The following is a 20,780-nucleotide window of genomic DNA, read 5'->3' on the forward strand; positions in this document are numbered from 1 at the left end:
TCTTTCTATGTTGCTGTGTGTAGCATATCCTTTAGCATCTTGTCTAAGGATGCATAAGTGATGACAGTCTTTCAATTTATGTTTATTATGGAAGGTCTTTATCTCATCTTTATTCATAAATAAGAGCTTTTCAGGGTACAGTATTCTGGGTTGATAGTTTTTTTTTCTCTTAATGTTTGAACTAAATGTTGCCATTTTCTCCTAGCCTCTAGGGTTTCTGATGAGAAGTTAGCTGTGAGTCTAATTGGTATTCCTCTGAAAGAAATCTGGTCTTTCTCTTGTGCACATTTTAGAATCTTTTCTTTATGCTTTACTGTGGCAAGTTTCACTACGATGTGTCATAGTGAAGATCCTATCTGATCATGTTGATTAGGAGTTCTATGTGCTTTGTGCACTTGGACATCCCTTTCTTTATCCCAATTAGAGAATTTTTCTGTAATTATTTCACTAAATAGACCTTCTAGTCCCTTCTCTGTATCTAGGCCTTCAGGAACTCCTAAGACTCGTATGTTGAGTTGTTAATAGTACCCCATGGATCTCCAACACTGTTCTTAAAGTTTTGTAATTTCTTTTTTCTTTTTTGTCTGACTGATTGATTTCCAAAAATTTGTCTTCTAGCTCAGATATTTCAGATATTCTTTCTTCTGCTTCACTAACTCTGGATTGGTTTTAGTTCTTCCTTAAAAGTTTTGTAGAAATCAGTGAAGTCATCTTGTCTTGAGCTTTTCTTTGTTGGAAGAATTTTGATTATTTTTTTTCCAATCTCATTCATCATAATTTGTTTAAGTTTCCTATGTCTTCATAATTCAATTTTGGTAAGTTGTATATGTATTCAGAAATATATCCGTTTCTTATAGGTTTTCCAATTTGTTGTCATATAGTAGTTCAAAACTGTCCCTAATGATTCTTTGTGTTTCTATGGAATTAAAGATTTTTTAAAAATCTCTGAATTTCTCTTTTCTCTTTTTTTCTTAGTTAAAAATTTCTTTTCAAAAAATCAACTCAATTTCATTGCCTTTTTTTCATGTTTCTATTTCATTACATATGCTTGATCTCAATTATTTATTTTCTGCTAACATTGGCATTAGTTCCTGCCCTTTCAGGGTCATTTAGAAGTATTGTTAGATTGTTTTGCCTAGTATCTTTCTATTTTTCTGATATAGACACTGTAGCTACAAATTTCCCTCTTAGTGCTACTTTTGCTGTGTCCCATAAGTTTTAGCGTATTTTATTTCCATTTTCACTAGTTTCAAGAAATAATTTTTACCATTTTATATCATCAGTGACCCATTGTATATTGAGAAGCATATTGTTCAGTCTCCATGTGTGTATAATTTCTAGAGTTTCTTTTGATTTTTAGCTTTATTCTACTGTAGTCAGAAAAAAATGCATGACAGTTCAATTTTTTCACATACAGTGAGAGAGAGAAAGTAGGGAGGTGAGGGAGAAGATACTCCCATTTTCTGGTTCATGCCTCAAATGCCCATGCCATCCAGGACTGAGCTGAGGCTGAAGTTGGGATTCAGAAATTCAATCCAAATCTTCCATGTGGGTGGTGGGGACCTACTACTTGAGCCATTTTTGCTGCCTCCCAGGGTCTGCATTAGTGGGAAGCTGGAGTCAGGAGCCAGAGACAGGTACTGAACCCAGGTACTCCAATATGGGATGCAGCCATTTTAGCTGCTAATCCAGATTTCCATCGCTCATTTTTTTTTTTTTTTTGTCGATACTTGTTTTGTGACCTAATATATTGTCAATCCTAGAGATTGTTCCATGCACTAAAGGAAAGAATGTGTATTCTGTAGCTATTGGATGGAATTCAACGTTGTATTAATATCTTGAATTAATACATAATGAATTCTTTCAGGGAAACACTACTCAATATCATTTAACTCTTCTTACAAGCCAGGTGTTAAGATAGGGGAGTGGGGAGGGAGCTGGGGAGTAACATTGGGGCCCCTGGAGATCCAGGTCCCTGCCTACAAGAACTAATCCTGTTGAGTGGTGTGAGAGGGCTGGTAGGAGTGGGAAACCCAGCCCAGCTTAGAGATGATACAGAAGAGTAAAGAGAGCCCCATGAGATTAGTGTCCGATGGTATTCATGGCAGAGGGCAGCAGAATGGAAAAAGATGTGACCAGAGCCCAAAGCAGGGGCTATCATTAAGAACTCTGTAAGCCTTGAAAAATAGGTTGAACTTGATCCTGAGGACAGCGAGAAGCCCCTGGGCAGGTTGGACAAGGGTTCAGGTTACTCACTAAGGCCTGATGCACTAAGATCTTGAAAGGCAGGTATCAAGAGTAACTTTTCGGTAACCCTACAGTAGCCCTACAAAGCATATGATTGCTTTGTTATTAATAGTGATGAGAGGATCAGAATTTTTGTTTCCCTACTACTCTTACCCAAGTTCTATAACTTGGACTAGATTGCACTATGCCTTTGAATTGTATGTGATGATAATGCTTTCTGGTTCAAAAATAGCAAGTGCATATTTAGGTAAAGGCAGATCCTTGTCTATGAGTGATTTAAAAATGATGTTTTTGGCATTTGGGACATAGACTGTTGTTATTCAAAGGTTTCGTTGTAATTGTGAAAGACAGTTACATGAAAGATGTTGCAGCACCTCTATTACCACTGTAGTTCAAAATGGGATATGTATTTTCCAGTAATAGAATTTATTTACTGAAGACATGAAATTTACCAAGCCAATGGGGTTTTCCCTACTCCTCTCCAACCCTCTCTCATTATGGGAACCGTAGCTGTGATTCAGCCGAAGTCCTGGGGAAAATGGAGGGGACCTGAGCACCACCACCATTGCTGTGTTCCTAAGTGAAGTCTCTACTTTTCTAGGCCTGAATTTCTTCATGAATTGTTATCTAAAGAATCCTGTTACTAAAGTATATCACTCCAGAAACCCACCCCACATTCTTCCTGTGCGATCCATTTTCCAACTTTGCTGGACCATTTCAATCTACATTCAGACAGAAGCTCTACAAAATCCATCTTAGCCCTCTCCATGCCTCCACCTGCCTGCCAGATACTGTTTCATTTTGTATCTTCTCAGTTTACCTCCTTAAATAACCAGCTATACTCCCTCTTAAATTCTTCTCTTTGAATTTCTTTTAAAGATGTATTGGTTTATTTGAAAGGCAAAGATAGAGGGAGAGGGAGGGGGAGAGAGAGCATATAAGAGTGAGAGCTTCCATCTGCTGGTTCACTCCCAAATGGCCGCAATGGACAGGGCTCAGCAAGGACAAAGCCAGAAGACAGGAGCTTCTTCCAGCTCTCCCACATGGGTGCAGGGGCCCAAGCACTTTGATCAGCCTCTGCTGCTTTCCCAGGTGCTCTAGCAGGGAACTGGATCAGAAGTGGAGCAGCCAGGACTTGAACCAGCACCCGTGTAGGATGCCAACATTGCAGGAGGAGGCTTGATCTTCTACACCACAGCGCCAGGCCCTGAATCTTTCTTGAACTTTCTTGTCACAGTCTTTGCCCATTGCTGTTACATAAAAATAATTCCTATAAATGTCAAAAGTGACTTCCATGTCTCTAAATCCAGTATTCCTTTCTCAGATCTCATCTGTCTTGATCTCTCGAGCAGCTTTGGATACTGTTGATCAGAACTTGCTCCTGTTTTCAAAAGAAAATTTATTTATTGAGTGGCAGAAAGAGACAGGTAGACAGTGCTCATCTGCTGGTTCACTCCCCAAATGTATACAATGGCCAAGGGAACTCAGTCAAGGAAACTCAACCCAGAATTGGCAGAAACCCAAATATTTGAGCCATCCTCTATCTCCCATGGTCTGCATCTGAAGGAAGCTGGAATCAGGAGCAGAGGCAGGTGTTGACTCAGGTATGGGACACAGGTGTCCCAGCTGGCAACTTAACTGTTAGGCCCAAAGGCTGCCTCTAGAGTTAACTTTGAAAACATAAACCCGCTCATGTTCCTCCTCTGATACGAGCTCTCCAATTTTATCATCTTACTCAGAATAAAGGTCCAAGGTCTGAGGAGGCTCATACAGGCTCCCTTATGTTCTGACCTTGTCCCCACTACCCTCCTCATGGCTCACACAGCTCCAGCCACAGCATTTTGTAACCAGAAGCCCACTTCAGGGTCTTTCACTTGTGGTTCTCTGATTGAAATACCCGCCTGGGTTTGAATGTGTCCTCCATGGTTCACCCTAGCCTCAATGCAACAGTGTTGAGAGCTGGGACCATTGAGAGGTGATTTAGGCCGTGAAGGATCTGCCAAGGATCTGAATGGATTAGTGACATTCTAATCCTTATAAAGGACAAGTTTGACCCCCTCTGGCATTCTCTCTCTTACCATAGGATGCCTTCTGCCATGTTACGATGCAGCAAGTGGACCTCACCAACTTTTTCCTTTAGTCATAGACTTTCCAGTCTCTGGAGCTGTGAGAAAATACATTTGTAAGTTGCCATTCTGTAGAATTCTATCATGACAGCACAAAATGGACTAAGGTGAAATTCTTCCACCAGATATCCCCATGGCTCATATGTTCACTGCCTTCAAATGGCACCTTAAAAGTGACAATTTCTTTGATCAACCTGTTTAAGTATACCCCCATCCCTTACAATAACCAGCACTTCCTATCCCCTTTTCCAGCCTAATTTTCTCGATGGCATGTGCTCATATCGACATTGCTTAGTCTAGAATATAAGCTCCAAGAGGACAGACTTATGGTTTTGTTCGCTGCTGGGGTGCCCAACTCCTAGAATTGTACATGGTGCTTAAAGATATTTCTGAATGATTTATGAATATATACAACTGGAGTGTTAGGAAAGAAGATCACCAAGATCTCATTCAAATCTGCTTCTCTGATTTTGTATAATTAGTAAGTATTTACTGTTTCCCACCAATAAGTTGAAAAAAAAAAAAAAAACAGACCCAGATGAATTGATCCATTTAATCATATTAGCTAGTTTTTTTTTTTTTTTTCTCAGTTCTTTGGATGTATCCCAAATGAACTCACTGACGCCTCATAACAGCCTTGTGAGATCAGTGGCATTATTCCCATTTTCCAGATGCAGAAATTGAGGGATACACAGGAAGGGAGGTGGGTGTGTGACATGGCGGTTAAGTTGCTGATTGTGATGCATCTAATAGTGGAGTGTCTAATTCGGGTCCTGGCTTCTCTTCTAGCTTTCCTTGACTGTACACCTTAGGAAGCAGCAGATTATGGCTCAAGTATTTGGGCCCATACCACCCCCATGGGAGACCTAAATAAAAGTCTTGGCTCCTGGTTCCAGCCTGTCCCAGCCCTGACTGTTGTGGCTATTAAGGGAATTGAACCAGTGGATGGAAGAATCCAGTCTATTTCTCTGCCTTTCAAATAAAATGAAAATATAAAAAGTTATATGGAAGGGGATATATATATATATATACATATACGTATACATATACATATAAATTATATATATATATATATATATATATATATATATATATATATATGAAGGACTAGAGGACTAGCACCTAGCTCAGAGCCACACATCTGGTAACTGACAGAATGAGGACATGAGATTCTGAGATTCTGAAGCTACAGCTCTTTACCCTATGTCACATGTAATACAAAAATAACATCCTTTAAAAGCAACTTTAAAAGCATCCTTTAGGTACTAGTGCTGTGGTGTAGCAGGTTAACGCCCTGGCCTAAAGCATCAGCATCCCATATGGGCGCCAGTCCTAGTCCTGGCTGCTCCTCTTCTGATCCAGCTCTGCTATTGCCAGGGAAACCAGTAGAAGATGACCCAAGTGCTTGGGCCCCTGCACCCATGTGGGAGACCTGGGGGAAGCTCCTGGCTCCTGGCTTGGATTGGCACAGCTCGGGCCGTTGCAGCCAACTGGGGAGTGAGCCATCGGATGGAAGACCTCTCTCTCTCTGCCTCTCCTCTTTCTCTGCCTCTCCTCTCCTCTCTGTAACTCTTTCAAAATAAAAATAAATCTTTTAAAAAAAACCACATCCTTTAAAATGTAACTGATGTTTAAATATTTCCTTTTTAACATATTATTCCTTAAAATATTTTATTCTAATAAATTTCAGACATGAATATCAAAAACAGATTTATGGAGTATAGCATACTTACTAGTAGACGATACAATAAATTATGAGAATAAAAAATTAGTATACTTTTCTCACTTTTTCCTTTCTGGTTGCTTCCTCCCTCCCTTTCCTTTAGCAATCAAATTATTTGAACTACTTACTAGTCCTTGATGTCTATGAAGACACTTCAAAAAGTTCATTGAAAAAAGAGAATTAAAATATAAGTAGGAGCGGGTGCTTGGCCTAACAGTTAAGACGTTCTCATCCACATCAGAATGCATGGGTTAGATCCACAGATCTGGCTCCTAACTCCAGCTTCCTGCTGTTAGAGACCCTGGGAGGCTGCAGTGAAGACTTAAGTCATTGATCTGACATTCACGTGAATTTAAGGGAAACCAGAAGTGCATTCCCAGATCTGTGCTTTTGTCCTAGCAGGTGGCTATTGCAGACATCTGAGGAGTGAACCAGCAGATGGAAACTGCCTCTGCCTTTCAAACTAAAAACATTGAAAAATATATATGAGGTTTATTTTGGTGCAAAATATTTAGAAATCCATGAATACAAGTATTTGGTGTGCTAGAAGCTGTGCTTTCATTGCAACTACTGGACTTTTCACATAGTTACTCGGGGATTACAAATTCACCTGAGGGATTAGAGACAATTATTTCCTTGTTTTGTAACTACCTTCTCCTCAACTTTGGGGTGCCAGTGATGCTTCATGATTGGGCATCTTTATGCTGGGGAGAAGGGCAGGGGCTCCAGGGCTCACACAGAGGGGCTCTGCAGTATGCCCCATAGGTGGGGCCCCTAAGGTGAAGCAAAGGGGAGGGAAACATGAGAAACTCATCAGAAGAATATTCTACTTTGCGCAGAACACTTCACATTCTCATTTTAATGTTCATTTAATTTTTAAATAATTGTTATTTGAAGTAGAGTTACAGAGAAAGAGAAAGGTCTTCCAGTACTGGTTCATTCCTTAATTGGACACAATGCCAGGAGCCAGGAGCTACTTCTGGGTCTTCCATGTGGGTGCAGGGACCCAAGCACTTGGGCCATCTTCCACTGCCTTCCCAGGCCATTAGTAGAGAGCTAGATCAGAAGAGCAGCCGGGACTAGAACCAGTGCATATATGGGATGCCAGTGCCCCAGATAGAGGCTTAGCCTCCTATGCCACAGTGCCAGCCCCCTTATTTGAAAGGCATAGAGACATACACAGACAGAGAGATCTCCCATCCCTTTGTTCACTCCCAAATACCCACAGCAGGCATGGCTGGGTGCGGTGGAAGCCAGCAGCCTGGAACTCAATCCAAGACTCTCATGTGGGTGTCAAGAAGCTACGTACTTGGGCCGTCACCTGCCGCCTTCCTAGAATGTGAATTTAGAAGGATGCTGGGACCAGAAGTAGAGCCTCACTCAAACCCAGGTACTCTGATTGAGATGTAGACATCCCAAGTGGTGTTTTACCCACTGTGTCACACACCTACCCCCTACATTTTCACTTTATTTTTTAAAGGATCTGTTTATTCAGACACTCTCAACCTCTGGTTTACTCTCCAAATGGTTGCCACACCCAGGGCTAAGCCAGGTTGGAGCTGGGATCCAGAACAGGTCTCCCACAGGGGTGGCAGGGACCCAGAGTGCTTGACCCATCTGTCACTGCATTCTCGTGCGCATTAACAGGAAGCCAGATCAGAAAGGAAACCAGCACTCAGATATGAATGCCCATGTTCCAAGTGGCAGTTTAACCTGCCTCACCACGCAGCCAGCCCCTACAGTCTCATTTTGAGAATCTCAGCACCATCCTGTGATGGATGCATAGGTACTGATTTCTCAGATGAGGTTCAGTGGCTCACAACTTGTAAAACTACAAGGCTGAATCCAAGCTTGGGTATTGTCACCTACAAGGCTACCCATACTGCATCATATTTCTTAAAGCAAAAAATCAAGAGCCTAAGCATGACAGAAGGGTTAGGGCACCATAGGTATCTCAAGTTTCAACCAACAACCAGATTTCTATTACAATAACAATTCTATGCAAAGGTTAAAATATAGCAAGCACTTAGTGGACATTAGCTATACATCTATAATTCTATGAATTTAAATTATACAGCTTTTTAAAAAAAAATTTGAGAGGCAGAGTTACAGAGAGGGAGGGAGAGATGGAGAGAAAGGTCTTCAACTTGCTGGTTCACTCCCCAAATGGCTGCAATGGCCAGGGCTGGGCTGATCTGAAGCCAGGAGCTTCTTCCAGGTCTCCCACATGGGTGCAAGGACCCAAGCACTTGGGCCATCTTCTGCTTTTCCAGGCTGTGAGAGCTGGGGCAGAATAGGAGCAGCCGGGACTAGAACCAGTGCCCATATGGGATGCTGGTGCCACAGGCAAAGGCTTAAGCTTTGCCATAGCACTCTTTTATCCAGAAACTACAAAATTTCATTTCAATTTTCAAATTATCAGGATGGGTGTTCTGTGCAGAATTTATGTGGCTGGGTGGGACACTCATATCCCATACTGAATGTGGGGGTTCCAGTCCCAGTTCGGCTTTCAGTTCCAACTTCCTGCTAACATACACCCCGAGAAGCAGCAGGTGGTGGTCCAAGTAGCTGAGTGTATCTCTCCTTCACATGGGAAATCCAAATGGAGTTCCAAGCCTGGCCCAGCCCTGACTGTGGGGACACCTGGGGAGTGAGACTTGGGCATGAAGTTCTCTTCCTGTCTTTGCATGTTTCTCTTTTTCTCTGAGTAAATGTCACATTGAGTAAACTTTTTAAAAAAGGATTTATTTATTTATTTGAAAGTCAGAATTACACACACACACAGAGACAAAGAGAAAGACAGGTCCTCCATCCACTGGTTCACTCCCCCACATGGCTGCAATGGCCTGAGCTGCCCCACTCTGAAGCCAGGAGCCAGTAGCCAGTAGCCAGTAGCTTCTTCTGTGTTTCCCACATGGGTGCAGGGGCCCAAGGACTTGGGCCATCTTCCACTGCTCTCCCAGGCCATAGCAGAAAGCTGGATCAGAAGAGGAGCAGCCGGTGCCCATATAGGATGCCAGCACCGCAGGTGGTGGCTTTACCTGCTACACCACAGTGCCAGCCCCAACTCCTTTTGAAACAGCCACAAAAAGGATATTTTCAAGTGTGTACACGACAAAGAATGACCCTTGTAAAGAGTGAATGTGGGAGTCCAGCACCGTGCTGTACTAGACTAAGTTTCTGCCTGTGGTGCTGACATCCCATATGGAAGCTGGTTCATGTCCCAGCTGCTCTCTTCCGACCCAGCTCTGCTAATGGCCTGGGAGGGCAGTGGAATATGGCCCAATTGCTTGCCCCTGCACCTGTGTGGGAAACCCAGAGGAAGCTCCTGACTCCAGGCTTTGGATGGGCCCACCTCCGACCATTGTGTCCATTTGAGGAGTGAACCAGTGGATGGAAGACTTCTCTGTCTCTCCTTCTATGACTCCACCTCTCAAATCAATAAAATCTTAAAAAAAAAAAAAAAAGAGTGAATGCAGGCTAGACCATGAAAAAGCTCATGAGTTATTACCTGGTGATGGAAAGAGAGTCTGCGGTTTGGGCAGGAGCTTTCAAATATATGGGGATAAAATTATCTTTGTCCTTTGAAAGGGAAGCATGCTTTCAAAACAAATAATGTTAGTTTTCTCCTGCACCCATGTTTTGCGAGTGTGTTCACCACAAGTAGATAGTTTCTCAGGGAGGGTAAGGTGCCCTGACCCCTTGCAGAATGGCTGAGCGAGAGAAGGCAGCCAGCATTCACACCCCTTCACGCGTGTGATGGGCAAAGATGTTTCTAGCTTTTTGCGGATACTCACCTCCAGCGGCTTTGAAGCTAATACCAATTTACAATTGTCAGGAGCTTGAGGAGTAGGCGTCTTGTTGATGAACCCCTCCACCTCCCCAAGCTGTGGTTCTCATACAGCTGCTGAGTGCAGAACGGTGGCATTAGGCAGGAGTCCCAGCTCAGCGGGCAGCACTTGAAGCACAAAGCAAGGGAAGAGACAGGAAAGCAGCAAGTGGTGCTGTGTGACAGGGCAGCGGTGTGCACACCTGGCCATGTGAAAAGGAACCTTCTTAGCAATTCTTTCCAGGGGAAGCAAGGGACCAATGAAGCTTCGGAGGCTGGCTCATTTATCTTTTCCAGCTGCCTCCTCTGTCCCAGTCACCTGCCTGCACCTGCATTGATAATGTGCTAGCATCACCTGCGTGTACCCATCCAGCTCATGATGCGGCCTTGGCAACAAAAGCTTCTCAGTCTTCAAGTCTGTCAGACAGTGGAGACCTGCAAAATGTGAGGAGTTAAGAGGTTCCCAAGATCCAGTGCGATGGGGAAATGAAGCTTGCCTGTGAGCCCAGAAGTGGTAGAAAGAGGCGTTACAGTAGCATTGCTTGGCCGGCGCCGTGGCTCAATAAGCTAATCCTCCACCTAGCGGCGCCGGCACACCGGGTTCTAGTCCCGGTCAGGGCGCCAGATTCTTTCCCGGTTGCCCCTCTTCCAGTCCAGCTCTCTGCTGTGGCCAGGGAGTGCAGTGGAGGATGGCCCAAGTCCTTGGGCCCTGCACCCCATGGGAGACCAGGAAAAGCACCTGGCTCCTGCCTTCGGATCAGCATGGTGTGCCGGCTGCAGCGCGCCAGCCGTGGTGGCCATTGGAGGGTGAACCAATGGCAAAAGGAAGACCTTTTCTCTGTCTCTCACTATCCACTCTGCCTGTCAAAAAAAAAAAAAAAAGTAGCATTGCTTGATATCTTAGTGTGGACCACAGTCCGGGAGGAGTCTCCAAGCCAATGAGTTCAAGAGTTACTTAGCTGCAGTCATTTCCGGGGTTGCACTGTGTGCATCAAATTTGGCCAAGGCTGAAGAGAGAAGTACGGGACAGGGTATTCACTTATTTCATGCATGATGAAATGATTTCTCTGCAAATCTGGAAAAGGGTGGGAGGTTGGAAAACTCCTGTAGCTGCAACTGTTAACTAAAGCCAGGCAGCAATGAGAACATGCCAAGAACTGCAAGTCTGTAGTGTAAAAAAAAAAAAAAAAATGGGGTGCAGAGTTTATTTTGGGGCATTTTTTAAATACGTGCTTATTTATTTATAATAAGCATGCCCATGAACTTAAGACTCTTCATACATCTGTCTGCCTCCTCCTGGGACTGTTTACCCCATTCCTCTTGATGAGTGTTTGCCTGCTATTCAGATGAGAAAAACTTTGTGGAAGAGTGGGTGTGAGGAGAAAGGCAAGAGTCTAGTAGCAGTGTTGGCCCCAGACCTGAGCATATGAATTCAAGCCCTTATAAACCTCCTAGACAACACAAGGCAAGAAACCATCGAAACTGGTGGTGTTATTCATCCCTGTTTCATACTGCCCACTCACCCTAAGAGAACAAGCTAAAAAGAAAGGAGAAGAAAAACCAGGGAGTGAATATATGGAATACATAGCCAGTGAAATATACCCAGTATTATTGTAGATAGCTTAATTTTTAGAATAACTGTCTAGGAGTGGGTGTTGTGGCACAATGTGTTAAGCCACAGATCCTGTATTAGTGTGCCTGAGAAGCAGCACATGCTAGCCACAAGTACTGGCTGGCTTCAGCCCTGCTATTACAGTCATTTGGGGGAGTGAACCAGTAGATGGGAGTTATCTGTCTCTTTTTCCTCTGTGAGGCAGCAGTGATTATGGGAGTAGAGGAACTTCAAGACAACACTGAGTGCATTAAATAAATATAAATTTTATTAAAAACACTCACATAGCGTTATCAGGAATGATATAATAATAAACAGCTTTCAAATAACCTGCATTCATAACATTACAATACTTACATTATTTATAACCATCATTGGATTTTATAAACAAACCAAATAGCTCATGAAAATGAAATGAAACTAAGTTAAAAAAATAAAGCATAGAAAATGCACACAGAAGTTCATTATCTTAGTGTCAAACTGCAAAGTTTCCTACACAAGTTAACCACTAGCTTTAGAAGTGAACTGTACACCACTGTGCGTCAATCAGGATGAAAAATTCATTCAAGTAAAGTTGACACCACTCAGAAGCATTTTCAAGTATGGCTATATAGTCAACCTGATATTCCTATACAAGCAAACTGTAGATCTGCTTTCCATTCATTCTAACTGAGGCAGGTTGGATATATACAATTACAGATGTGATATTTACAATCTTCTCTCTTCTTTCCTACCTAACCTCTCCCAACTCCCCAGATTACACTTCTCGCTCTTGCTGGCTAGCAGTTTGACAAATGACAGTGGGATGATGTAGACACCAAATATTCATTAGGGATGGCTGACTCAGTATCGCCAAATGCACAGAGTAACCCATTGCTTTGGATTAGGTAATTGGAAAATATTAAAAACTCAAAAGGCCTCCTTTGATTAAGAATTGATTTGAAATGCTACTAAGCAAAAATGTACTTAAACGTAATTGTACAGTCTATTGCACACCATACCTCAAAAGTGTTTTGCCTGTTTAGAGAAGTCCTTGGGGGAATATTTACCTGTATTGGTAACAGGATCAAAAAAAGCTTTATTTAGAGAATTAAAACACTGGCCGACAGCCACTTGCCATGCTCCTACCTTACAGTTTTCCCTTTTATCAACTCAGTGCATTCTGTTATCATTAATGTTTTTGTCCTGCTTGACACAGTCAAAAGATTCCCCAAACTTTTAAAATGCTTTTTACAATAAAAAGAGCCAACAAATTTACAAAATTAGTTTTAGTTCCATCAGTACAAATATAAGTGAAATAGGAGGGATTCAAAATAAAAGGGTGAAATCCCTGAAAAAGAATATATTTATTAACCTACAACAATTTTACATAAACACAGGTGACGTGTTGGCATAAGGAGAACATGAGCTGAAATATCCCTGAATTTTTAGAACAAAAAGGTTGAAGTTCAAGTTACACTTGCTAAGAAATCAAGTACTGAAAAAAGTATGCTTTCTTAATAATTAAAAATAAAAAAAGACTTGGAAAGAAGCGATGGTACACAATGCTCTAAGCTTTCACTCTCAGTTCACTCTCCTATTGCCAAACTAGTGTTGAGGTATATGACAAGTAGGAACATCACTCAAACCTTTTATGAATTCTTAGCTCACATTATGATATATTTGTAGCAGGCTGAGTAGCACCATCAGGATCTGAATTCTGCTTCAATCTCATAATATATATGTATATATTTAATTTTTTTTACAGTACTAAAATACTAAAGCATTGCGTTAAAAAAAGTTTTGTTTACAATTTAATTTACTATACATCTCTTTCACTTCTTTATACAAATTAATGATTTAAAACCACCACAGCAAACCAGCTGCCTGTTTTTTGTTTCTTTTAAACCAACAGATTCACATGGAACTAACCCTGTTTATTCATCTTATGCAGGCATCAGTCCGCTCAATCTTTCTGGTAAAGAGGACACTTAAGCTAAGAAATGACAATATCACAATGTACATAATTATCAACACAAAGGCAGACTGCCATCCGGCTCTGGGAAGAGCACGCAGATCCATGAAATGGCACAGGCTTACATGAACAAGTTCTGAGTCTGTAGCATGCGGCTAATTATGACCTGCAGATGATACAAAATTCTGAAAACTGTACATATTTGAGCAATGAACTTGTCATACAATTTTGTATAAAACTGTTTTACAGTATAGCATGTGAGATGAGCACCAGAAAACATGTTTTGTGGACTAATGTATTCCCTCGAATCCAGTAAGCCCCACTGTGGATTTAAGTGGCTGTGTTAAAAATGGACATGTTGCTCATCAGCAGATGCACGGCTAAAAGCAAAAATTTTTAAAAGCTTTGTTTCATTAAAAAAATCAACTTTGCATTCTAAAATGAAAGTAAACTTCTTAAAAAAAGTCTCAGTACCTTAGCATTGTTCAAGTTGTCAAAGCTTAGGTAGACAAAGTGCGTCTAAAACACCATTTAAAATATTTATACACTTTATATTTGTACATGTGTGTGCACATACACATGTGTGCATATATGTACATAGATACGTTTATTGTCCTACAAGGACTTCACTGGATGAGCAAAATCCAGAGGCCTTTAAAATGTCCACATTTTTACAAACTAAGCTTGTGTAAGAATAGGTAATTATGATAAAAATTTGAATGAAAAGGTATCCCCTTTTATTCAAGGGCATTGGAGTACACTGATAGCATCTTGATGATATAAAGGCATTAAATTTTCAACTGTTAGACACCATTTTCTTAGCACCATTTCTTAGCACATCCAAACAAATTCAGTGTTTTGCTGCTATTCATTTATGCTTCCTGCAACTATTTTGATAAATAAAATATTAAGATTACAGTAAAAACTGCATGTTAAAAAGCCATAATTCCAGTATTTCAGTACATCATATATTCAGCACCAGATGGTATTGTAATATTCCTGCAACTGTAATACTACAGTACTTGTGTTCCATGACTATGCAAACTTGATGTTATTAAAAGTGGTCACAGATGTGTGGCGTAGTAAGGGGGGAAAAATCACATTTACATCTCCTCCCATCCCATAATAGAACCAGTGTTAAAAATGTAAATTGTGGAACACCTTCTTCCCCACCATCTTTTTGCATAGAATGCTTTGGTCTTTTCCCTAGACACCATCTGTGAGCACTTGGGCAAATGAAGTGCTGTGGTAAGAACCCTCTTGTGTTGCTGGGAGCTAGAGGTTTTCCCACCACGTTTGTCAGGAATACTGTGACCTCTCCCCACTGCCCACATCACGAGAACGCCACCTTGGACAGGTTGGTTGTGGTCTTTTCAAATGAGGTAACCGACCAAAGGGCCTGCATCATATGTATCTGTTATAAGGCCCGGTGACGCGTGTGAAGGCATACGGGGATGTAGTTATGGTGGAGTCTGTGGTCGCGGACATGGTCCTTTCAGCAAGGGACCTGAAGAAGCGCAGGTAAGTGCGCTCGGAAGGTTCCTGTGGCTCAGTGGGCTCCCGTTTGCCTTTTTTGCCGTGGGTTTTCTGAGGCACGTAGTCCGGGCCGTACTTCTCACACTCTTCCTCTTTCTCACGGGCTTTTTCGGCCATTTTGGCTTCCCAGAGAGCCAAGCCGTGTTTTGGCTCATTCATGCTCTTATGCTGATAAAAGACAAGTGAGACCCTGGAGGGGTGGTTCCTGTTGGGATCTGTTAAAGGGGTGGTGGCATGAAGCTCACGCTTTGCACACTCGATGAGAACAGACCCATGAGCAGGGGCCACTGCCACTCCCCCAATGTCAGGATCCAGAAAGTTCTGCTCACTGTCTGACCAGACCTCATCATTTTCTCCAGCAGCAGGAGCCACGGCCTGGACTGGCGCCGCAATCTGCTTTTCCTGACTGTTAGCATCGCTCAGTTTGTGTAGGCTGCCGGGAACAGACGGTGATCTATGGTGACTCAACCCCGGAAGCATCTTAGGTAGCCCATTAGCAGTGTGGGAAAGAGCATCATTCTCCTTGTTCTGGAGATGGAGGGCATGCAGAGAGCTGTCCAAAATGCCTGGAGCTACGCCGTAGTTATGGATGATGTGAGAAGATGGATGATGGTCTCCATTTTTATACTCTGCATTTGGGTTGTTCAGATTGGGTGGTAGTCTAGAGATGCTGCCCATGAAGTGGCCATCCATTTCATGAGTGGAGTAAGGAGGAAATGTCCCAACGTGGTGAGCATTTGGTCTAGTGGTACAACTGCTGAAAGCATCTCCCTGCATATTTTGGTTGCCATAACCCAAGTACTTGGATGTATAATTCTGGCTGTTTCCAAACCTTGTCTGGTAAAGCGTGTGGATGGGTGGTAGGTTGAGCTTAGAGAGAGGGTCTTGGCTTGGATACCTGTATAGATCCATCGGATGAGACTGGGGAGAATAGGAGCCCAGATATGGAGAGCAGTTGTCCATGGATACATTTCCGTTGCATTGAAAGGATGGATATTGATTATTTTGATTCAATAGGCCAGGGTAGGGGTTCATGGGATTAGAATATGAACCTGCAGTTTGGGATGAGGTGGAATAAAGGTTCATAGTGTTGGCGCCTCCATAAATATCTGAAGTGTGTGAAGATCCTGGGTGAGGACTCACTGGATTGAGCCGTCTCATGTACACATTTGTGGACCCGGAAGAAGAGTAGGAGTTGGTGGCCTCTGATGGAGAGTTGCTAGTCCAGGCATGATGTGGTGGTGGCTGCTGCTGCTGCTGCGGCTGGGGCTGCGGCTGGGGCTGCGGCTGGGGCTGGGGCTGGGGCTGCTTTTGTTGTTGGGGCTGGGACTGTGGGATGACTGGTCCTGAAAGTCGCAGAAGTTCTGGGAATAGGGCAAGAAAGAACAACAGATATGTTTACTGATTCTTATATGAAGGCTGGTGAGGGTTCTTACATGTATATGAGAAACACCCCCAGGATTATTCACTACTATTTAAGGAAGGACAAGATCCACATCAGGGTGCTCATGGCTGTCCAGCAGAATTGTTTTGTGATCAAAGCTTTAGAAATAAAGCTCCCAGGTCAGTGAAAAAAGTAATAAATATGTGAAGCCATACCACTAAGAGCGCCACGTTGCCTAGAGCTTTGTCAGAAATGCTGCACCCTCACACCCCATCTCCCCGCCTTCCTCAAGCAAAGTTTCTGCAACACCACCTTCCAGTGCCTCCGCGACTTGCTGCAGACTGATTCAGAGCAACAGCCACAAGGTAATGATCAGTGTGTGGCCCCTCCCCATTCCCAATGCTGAGTTCCTACAGAAGGGACTGTAACATATTTAATACTATTTCACCACAGCCTGGAGTGAATAGAATGTTATAAAATTCAAATCAAGTGACAGATATTATGGAAGACTTAGTAATGTTAAAAGTGATATTCATTTCAGCATAAAAATCTGCAACCTTAATGCCAGAGCAAGCTTTCTAGAAATGAGTAGTGTGCATTGTGGTGAGTGCTGGTTCGAGTCGCAGCTACTACACTTTTAAAAAAAGTTTAATTTTTAAAGATTTATTTTATTTATTTGAAAAACAGAGTTACACAGAGAGGTTTTCTATTTGCTGGTTCACTCCCCAATTGGCTGCAATGGCTGGAGCTGCACCAATCCAAAGCCCAGACCTTCTTCTGGGTCTCCCAGGTGGGTACAGGGCAACAAGAACTTGGGCCATCTTCTACTGCATTCCCAGGCCATCGTAGAGAGCTGGATCAGAAGAGGAACAGCTGGGACTAGAACCAGCACCCATTTGGGATGCCAGCACTTGAGGCCAGGGCTTTAACCCACTGTGCCACAGCCCTGGCCCTTGCAGCTACTCTGCTTCTAATTTAGCTCCTTCTTTATGTGCCTGGGAAGCAACAGATGATGGCTCAGGTTCCTGGCTCCTGGATTCCACTATTGCAGCCATTTGGATTGTGAAGCTGCAGATGGACAATCTTTCAAATCCACCAATGCAATGTAAGATGTTTTCCATACAGGAAAACATAGATTTTACAGCGAACCTATAAGCAATATCAAGTAGTGAACAGGATATACTGCTCTTGGTGTGTGTGACTCAGTCAAAAAAAGTTGTTAGGATGTTTAAAAAAAATCAGCATCTAACAGCAAAGAAATTTGAATTTAAAGCAATGAAACTGGCATGCTAAACTTAAAAGATACATTTTTTTGTCAATAGAAGTATCCAAAATTTGGAATTCTATACAGTGCTAAAGATGGACATAAAGCAAGAAGTATTGAAGAAAAATATTAACCTAGCATTGATAAATAATGTTCCACCTATTACTACAGGTGTAATCTGTCTTAATGGGTATATAGAACAGGTGCATGCAGAGTCCCATTCTCATCTGCCTGTCTTCCATAAATCACACTTCCAGACTTATTTCAATAGGTAGTAGGATTCTTGTCCTTCATCCAGTATTCTCTTACTAATGTCCAGTTGACTCACTGCATGCAAACAACTGTAGGGGAAAAAAGGCATCTGTACTGTAGATATAGTTTATATACAAATGGTATGTAAAGAACCTGAGCACTGGGGGTCTTGGAACAAATCCCCCTCAGATACTGAGAGATGATTGTACTGATTATTTTCTATTTTGGAAGAATTCACTGGCAGTATTTTTACTGCATCTTAGCATTGCTACCACCAAAATTTAAGGTCGTCTCATCTCACTCTTGGTATATTGAGTTTGTCTCCAAACTTAGTCTGTCAATGGCTGGGAGGTAGTGCAGATATCAGTAATTTTACCATGTCACTTACCTATTTTTAAAAAATAAACTTTATTATAGATTATATTTGGTGCAGCATCTCATTACCATGTCTGAGAGCAAAGCCAGACACTCGTTACTTGAAGACTGCTAAAGAACTAGCACTATGACTGAAGCAGCCTTCCATATTAACAATGGCCATTTTTAACCATCACACAACACCTCTAACACTCTGCTTCACGTTATACTTACCTGCCAACTGCTTAGTCTGGCTTGCATTTTCAGTCTGTTTTGTACGTGATGAGGCTGACTTTTCCTTTTCATTCTTGTTTGAGCTGTTCTCCAGAGCGGAAAGCTTTTCAGCCGCAGCTTTCTTGGCTTCAAGTTTCCTTTGCCGGCAGGTCTTGACGGGCTCTGCTAACATCCTGACTTTCCGCCGAAAAGAAGTCAGAACCTCGATGGCACCATTGCGCTTCTTCTCCTCCTGAGCCTCTACACTCCCAAACTCATCCACATCAGAGATTTTGTATAATGGCAGAACGTGGAGCTGCTCATCATCAGGTTTTGCTCCAATTTCTCGATTGTCTTCTTTAGTGAGCGTGCACACCTGGTAGGGAAATAAGATTTCAAAATGGGTCAAGGTATTTTTCTCACTCAGTATTCAGATTTCCACTGGTAGCCCAGATGGGCTATTTCTATCTTAATGCTAAGTCAACTTTTCGTTGTTTCTTCCTTTCTTTTCTTTCTCTGTGTGCTGTTACTATTTCTCTCCATAATTCAGAAAGGAATACCACCACTCACAAGCAGTTGCTCTGAAAAGGAAGAGAAAGAGCTATTTCTGTTGTCTTTGATGATAATGCCATTCTTTTTAAAGTCACCATCATAATGACTTAGAACATTAGTATTTCATGTATTTGATCAATGGTCAAAATATCCAGGAAAGCACAAGGTTTCTTCCAGTGAATTCATCTCACCATCAAATAGAATGTGATCATGACAAATAATTTATGCCAAGATGGTATTAGAATGAATGTCACCTTTTAACAAGAAGTCTTCCAAATTCAGGTCCTGTTATCTTTTTCTAGCATGTATTTGTCTAATCAATTTTTCCATTTTATCTTATAGACCCATTCCCCTTGATTCTAATCATCTTTCTCATCTCTCCAATTGCCACCCCCTTGCAGGCAGGCAGTGGAGTCAGGAACAGACCTTCAGCTAGTAGTTTTTGGTTCCACTTGCCAGAATCCAGCACAAACTTATAAGCAGCAGTTGCTCAGTGCATGGCCTGAGATGATTTAGAGGTTCATGTGATTGAGAGGTCAGCAAACCAGATGGGACCTTGGCCTATGAAAAACCTAAAACATTTAGTATCTTCCAGTATCTCATCTAGATCATTAAACTAACATCTTTGCTTCAATAAAAACTCCACACTAGCTTCTTTAAATGACCTTGGCTATCGTCTACTGCCTCCCTAAAATTTTTTTCCTATTCTAGAATGTAATTTTAATGACTGTAGTTTGTTTTAAGCATTACTGGCCATCTTCAATAAACTTATTTGTGTTAATTTATAATTTCTTCACCTGACCTTTTTTGTCCTTTATTTCTGCTCTGGGCCACCACTGTACACACACAAGGCAGCACTATGAAAGCTTGGATGGAACCCTGCTCCACTGGAGGGCCTTACTCATTTCCTCCCCCTCTCAATAAAGTTCAATTACAAGACCTAGCCCATTGTGATATGCAAGCAACATGGGCTGTTTTGCATTATGAACTTTCTGTGACAATGACAACACATTTTTCATCTGCTACTTTGGCTTAACTGATTGTAACTAACCTGGTATCTGACATAGAATTTTGACTGTCATAACCAGCAATGCATAGTCACTGGTTTAGATTAGCACTAGAAATTTTCATTATTCTCATTTATGCTGAAAACACTATTGTCCCTCATCACCTACAACAAACATGCTAGTCTAACCGGATGCTTACTTGCAGCTTTTTACTCTTCAATTGGAGGTGCCACTAAGCTGCCTCAGCCCCACTTACCACAGTGCTGCCATTATGCATGTTGTGCAAGTCTCTGTGGGCGTGAGCACAGAAGTCCAAACATGCAGTGACCCCTGAGAATGGGCGGCCTTCCTTCAGACCAAGACGGCATTCTGGTGCTCTATGTTCATACTCAATCTGAAAAATAAAACAATATATTAAGGTACATTTTTAAAGATTGATTTATTTGCAAGTGTTACAGAGGGAAAGGGAACAGGAGAGAGAGAAGTCTTGGCTGCAACAACCTGGTCCGGGCCAAGCTGAAGCAAGGAACCAGGAAACCCATTTCAGTCTCCCACATAGGCCACGAGAACCCAAGCACTTGGGTCATCTTCTACTGCTTTCCCAGGCATGTGAGCAGGGAAATGGCGCTCATGTGATATGCTGGAATTGCAGGCAGCAGCTTAACCTGCTATGCCACAATTCCAGCCCCTAGAAATGTTTATACTTAACATCCAGAAATGTTTTACA

General features: G+C 42.2%; 1 protein-coding gene across 2 annotated transcripts in view; it reads right to left on the reverse strand.

Annotated features, from left to right (window-relative positions):
* Positions 1 to 11,783: 11,783 nt before the first annotated feature.
* Positions 11,784 to 20,780, reverse strand: part of TET2 (tet methylcytosine dioxygenase 2) — a 90,657-nt gene continuing 81,660 nt past the window's right edge. The window contains exons 9-11 of one of the 2 annotated variants that reach the window (XM_002717196.5): positions 20,310 to 20,447; positions 18,516 to 18,870; positions 11,784 to 16,391 (exon numbers count right to left, since the gene is read on the reverse strand). In XM_002717196.5, coding sequence (XP_002717242.3) covers positions 14,896 to 16,391; positions 18,516 to 18,870; positions 20,310 to 20,447 — 1,989 coding nt within the window. In that variant the 3' untranslated portion in view covers positions 11,784 to 14,895. Of the gene's footprint in view, positions 16,392 to 18,515; positions 18,871 to 20,309; positions 20,448 to 20,780 lie in introns of those variants that run through there. The other variant, XR_011378322.1, reaches the window with a different exon arrangement.

This window comes from Oryctolagus cuniculus, chromosome 8, assembly GCF_964237555.1.
Source record: "Oryctolagus cuniculus chromosome 8, mOryCun1.1, whole genome shotgun sequence".
Classification (NCBI taxonomy): Eukaryota; Metazoa; Chordata; class Mammalia; order Lagomorpha; family Leporidae; genus Oryctolagus; species Oryctolagus cuniculus.